The sequence below is a fragment of the Entelurus aequoreus genome, linkage group LG21 (assembly GCF_033978785.1).
Source record: "Entelurus aequoreus isolate RoL-2023_Sb linkage group LG21, RoL_Eaeq_v1.1, whole genome shotgun sequence".
Lineage (NCBI taxonomy): Eukaryota > Metazoa > Chordata > Actinopteri > Syngnathiformes > Syngnathidae > Entelurus > Entelurus aequoreus.
The window spans coordinates 39,722,868-39,728,131 of record NC_084751.1 but is presented as its reverse complement, the minus strand read 5'-3'; the positions used below and the strand labels follow the sequence as shown (position 1 = coordinate 39,728,131).

The following is a 5,264-nucleotide window of genomic DNA, read 5'->3' as shown; positions in this document are numbered from 1 at the left end:
AAAAAAATCTACAGACAGCAACAAGATAAAGGTAAAAACAACTTTTGTTTCATAACTTCATATTTTGAAGCATTTTTAAACTTCATTTAGACGGTGTTATACCGTATTTTTCGGACTATAAGTCGCTCCGAAGTATAAGGCACACCGGCCGAAAATGCATAATAAAGAAGGAAAAAAACATATATAAGTCGCATTTTTTGGGGACATTTATTTGATAAAAGCCAACACCAAGAATAGACATTTGAAAGGCAATTTAAAATAAATAAAGAATAGTGAACAACAGGCTGAATAAGTGTACGTTATATGAGGCATAAATAACCAACTGAGAACGTGCCTGGTATGTTAACGTAACATATTATGGTAAGAGTCATTCAAATAACTATAACATATAGAACATGCTATACGTTTACCAAACAATCTGTCACTCCTAATCGCTAAATCCCATGAAATCTTATACGTCTAGTCTCTTACGTGAATGAGCTAAATAATATTATTTGATATTTTACGGGAATGTGTTAATAATTTCACACATAAGTCGCTCCTGAGTATAAGTCGCACCCCCGGCCAAACTATGAAAAAAACTGCGACTTACAGTCCGAAAAATACGATACTTGCTTGCCCAAATCCAATAAAACCGCTTCCGGGTAAACTTGTTGTAAGCCCCGCCCCTCATGCTTAAACAGCCATTATTTTGAAACCTTAAAAAGGGGGCGAAACCGAAAAAAATGAACAAAACTGTAAAAAAGAGAAGCGATCATAAAAAACCTTTGAAACACACAAAACAATGAAAAAAAGTACAAAAATATGAATATTGGCATTGAATACTTCCACCAAAATTAGACTCTTTTTTCAATTGTTTCAGTGCCGATTGAACTTTTTCTACAATGTAAATTATGTTTTCGATACCAAATGTTACTGGCAGTGTTCTGGCTCCATACATACTGTTATATCTTCACAATAAATGCACTGCACAGGAATTATTCTTAGTTTTTGGTTACTCAACCTCTTGTAGCAGTAGCACAAACCATAGACGTATTCTAAGGGTATGCAGCATGGAGCGCTACTGCCTACTGGCGCTGACGAGACGCGGGGCCGCCATCTTGGAGTGGTGATCCGCTCCACTCAGTTTAATTCATTTGGCAGGAGAAATGAACTGTCAGCGCATTTAATTCATTTTTACCTCACTGAATATAAGCAGTGAACAGTAATGTACAGTAAACATTTTTAATTGTTTTTATTTATTTGTTTTATTTATTTAAACGTACAGTTTGTATATGTGTATGCATTGCGGCGCAAGTACGGAAGTGCACAGATTTTTAAATTTGTTTCTATTTAATTTTTTTTTTTAAATTGAACAACAAACACACATTTATAATTCACACAAAAGTCAAGGCACTTTCAACATCAAATAATCAAAACAAAAGCAAATACAAATAGAGTAATAATACTAAAAGATATGGGAAAAAAAAGGCAAAAAGGGCTACCTAAATCACGTTAAATGTTTTTAACAATGATATCAATTAAAGGGCTTTTGTACTTTTAATCATTCTCCAAGATTTGATTGATAATTGTAACCCATTAAGCCAATTAGAAAATGTAGGCTTTACTTTCATAAATCGACATTTATGTAGAACATTTTTTGCCTGGAGCATACAAACATGTTTATGTTACAGTCGTTTACAAAAAATACCAAATTTAATATCTTCTATAGAGAACGGGAAGTGCACGGATTGAAATTTGGCCAATGAAGAGCTCCGACCGCTTTTGCGCATGCGCATTACAGGCATAAACCGGAATTGATATCTCTCGTCAAAGAACTACATTACCCATGAGCCTTGGCGAAGTCAGGCGTTACTCATAGAACGCGGTTAGTTTATTAAGGTGGATTGACTCGATTCTTGTGGTTTATTAACTCCAGCGGCAGAAGGAGCAACGCGACCTGACTTGTAGCGCGAAGCTATTATGGGAGAACAAATGGCGACTATTGCACTTTGAGCTGTTTGTCGCACATCAACTTCAACAAGATGCAAGTGAGTTCCGTTACCGCTTTTTTGTCGAGCTCAGCACATTCGCTCTGTGATTAGCACTCTTTACCTGCTAAATGTAGTTTAATTCCTTTTATACGAGTGTCCAAAGTAGTTTCTGCGATCTTATTTTCAATACAAATATCAAAGTTCTAAACTAGTCATAAAATAACTGAAAACCACATGCATGCAACCAGCTGTGTTAAAATGTACCTGATTAAACATGTTCATCTTGCATTTTCTCGCACATGTGATGGCATTTTTTGCTATGTCGCCTGCGAACAATTAGTTTTATATGTGATTGAGACCCATTCATTGTTGTGATTGACTGCATTATGTGTGACACCATGACCCCTGTCTGTCTTATCAAAGGCTTCTATTGTGAATGTTTGTTTTCATACCCGTCTAGTCATCTGGCAAACACAACTGTTTTTCTAAAGCACTCGCTAGATCTAACATAATAGTGAGAGTCCAGTCCATAGTGGATCTAGCATAATATTGTGAGAGTCCAGTCCATAGTGGATCTAACATAATAGTGAGAGTCCAGTCCATAGTGGATCTAACATAATAGTGAGAGTCCAGTCCATAGTGGATATAACATAATAGTGAGAGTCCAGTCCATAGTGGATCTAGCATCTAGGATCTAGTTAAAGTTAAAGTACCAATGATTGTCACACACACACTAGGTGTGGTGAAATTTGTCCTCTGCGTTTGACCCATCCCCTTGATCACCCCCTGGGAGGTGAGGGGAGCAGTGGGCAGCAGCGTAGCCGCGCCCGGGAATCATTTTTGGTGATTTAACCCCCAATTCCAACCCTTGATGCTGACTGCCAAGCAGGGAGGTAATGGGTCCCATTTTTTATAGTCTTTGGTATGACCCGGCCGGGGTTTGAACACACAACCTACCGATCTCAGGGCGGACACTCTAACCACTAGGCCACTGAGTAGGTCCATAGTGGATCTAACATAATATTGTGATAGTCCAGTCCATAGTGGATCTAGCATAATAGTGTGAGAGTCTAGTCCATAGTGGATCTAGCATAATAGTGAGAGTCCAGTCCATAGTGGATCTAGCATAATATTGTGAGAGTCCAGTCCATAGTGGATCTAACATAATAGTGAGAGTCCAGTCCATAGTGGATCTAACATAATATTGTGAGAGTCCAGTCCATAGTGGATCTAACATAATAATGTGAGAGTCCAGTCCATAGTGGATCTAACATAATAGTGTGAGTCCAGTCCATAGTGGATCTAGCATAATAGTGAGAGTCCAGTCCATAGTGGATCTAACATAATAGTGTGAGAGTCCAGTCCATAGTGGATCTAGCATAATAGTGACAGTCCAGTCCATAGTGGATCTAGCATAATATTGTGAGAGTCCAGTCCATAGTGGATCTAACATAATAGTGAGAGTCCAGTCCATAGTGGGTCTAACATAATATTGTGAGAGTCCAGTCCATAGTGGATCTAACATAATAGTGTGAGAGTCCAGTCCATAGTGGATCTAACATAATATTGTGAGAGTCCAGTCCATAGTGGATCTAACATAATAGTGAGAGTCCAGTCCATAGTGGATCTAACATAATAGTGAGAGTCCAGTTCATAGTGGATCTAACATAATAGTGTGAGAGTCCAGTCAATAGTGGATCTAACATAATAGTGAGAGTCCAGTCCATAGTGGATCTAACATAATATTGTGAGAGTCCAGTCCATAGTGGATCTAACATAATAGTGAGTCCAGTCCATAGTGGGTCTAACATAATATTGTGAGAGTCCAGTCCATAGTGGATCTAACATAATAGTGTGAGAGTCCAGTCCATAGTGGATCTAACATAATAGTGTGAGAGTCCAGTCCATAGTGGATCTAGCATAATAGTGAGAGTCCAGTCCATAGTGGATCTAGCATAATATTGTGAGAGTCTAGTCCATATTGGATCTAACATAATAGTGAGAGTCCAGTCCATAGTGGGTCTACCATAATATTGTGAGAGTCCAGTCCATAGTGGATCTAACATAATAGTGTGAGAGTCCAGTCCATAGTGGATCTAACATAATATTGTGAGAGTCCAGTCCATAGTGGATCTAACATAATAGTGAGAGTCCAGTCCATAGTGGATCTAACATAATAGTGAGAGTCCAGTTCATAGTGGATCTAACATAATAGTGTGAGAGTCCAGTCAATAGTGGATCTAACATAATAGTGAGAGTCCAGTCCATAGTGGATCTAACATAATATTGCGAGAGTCCAGTCCATAGTGGATCTAACATAATATTGTGAGAGTCCAGTCCATAGTGGATCTAACATAATAGTGAGAGTCCAGTCCATAGTGGATCTAACATAATAGTGAGTCCAGTCCATAGTGGATCTAACATAATAGTGAGTCCAGTCCATAGTGGATCTAACATAATAGTGTGAGAGTCCAGTCCATAGTGGATGTAACATAATATTGTGAGAGTCCAGTCCATAGTGGATCTAACATAATAGTGAGAGTCCAGTCCATAGTGGATCTAACATAATAGTGTGAGAGTCCAGTCCATAGTGGATCTAACATAATATTGTGAGACTCCAGTCCATAGTGGATCTAACATAATAATGAGAGTCCAGTCCATAGTGGATCTAACATAATAGTGAGAGTCCAGTCCATAGTGGATCCAACATAATTGTGAGAGTCTAGTCCATAGTGGATCTAACACAATAGTGAGAGTCCAGTCCATAGTGGGGCCAGCAGGAGACCATCCCTAGCGGAGACAGGTCAGCAGCGCAGAGACGTCCCCAACAGATGCACAGGCGAGCGGTCCACCCCGGGTCCCGACTTTGGACAGCCAGCGCTTCACCCGTGGCCACCGAACCTTTGCCCCCCCCCCCCCCCCCTCCCACGAGGGAGAGGGGGTCAGAGCAGAAAATCAAATAAACAGCAGATCAACTGGTCTAAAAAGGGGGTCTATTTAAGGCTAGAGTATACAAATGAGTTTTAAGATGGGACTTAAATGCTTCTACTGAGGTAGCATCTCTAACTGTTACCGGGAGGGCATTCCAGAGTACTTGAGCCCGAATAGAAAACGCTCTACATTGTTCCTAAAATATGCAAGAAAGAAAAGAATTGGACAGGACAAGGAGACCGAGCACAGGTCAGCAGAGGCCAGGCTAGTGTGTGCAGTGTGGCCGAGTGAAAAGTGCAATGCCATTGCTTCCACTTGGACACAAGTCAATAGTGTCCAAGACATGTCAGTCCTAGCACA

General features: G+C 39.8%; 1 protein-coding gene across 1 annotated transcript in view; it reads left to right on the top strand.

Annotated features, from left to right (window-relative positions):
* Positions 1-1,821: 1,821 nt before the first annotated feature.
* slc31a2 (solute carrier family 31 member 2) overlaps positions 1,822-5,264 on the top strand; it is a 9,632-nt gene continuing 6,189 nt past the window's right edge. Inside the window, exon 1 of the mRNA XM_062032135.1 lies at positions 1,822-2,030. Coding sequence (XP_061888119.1) covers positions 2,025-2,030 — 6 coding nt within the window. The 5' untranslated portion in view covers positions 1,822-2,024. The remainder of the gene's footprint in view (positions 2,031-5,264) is intronic.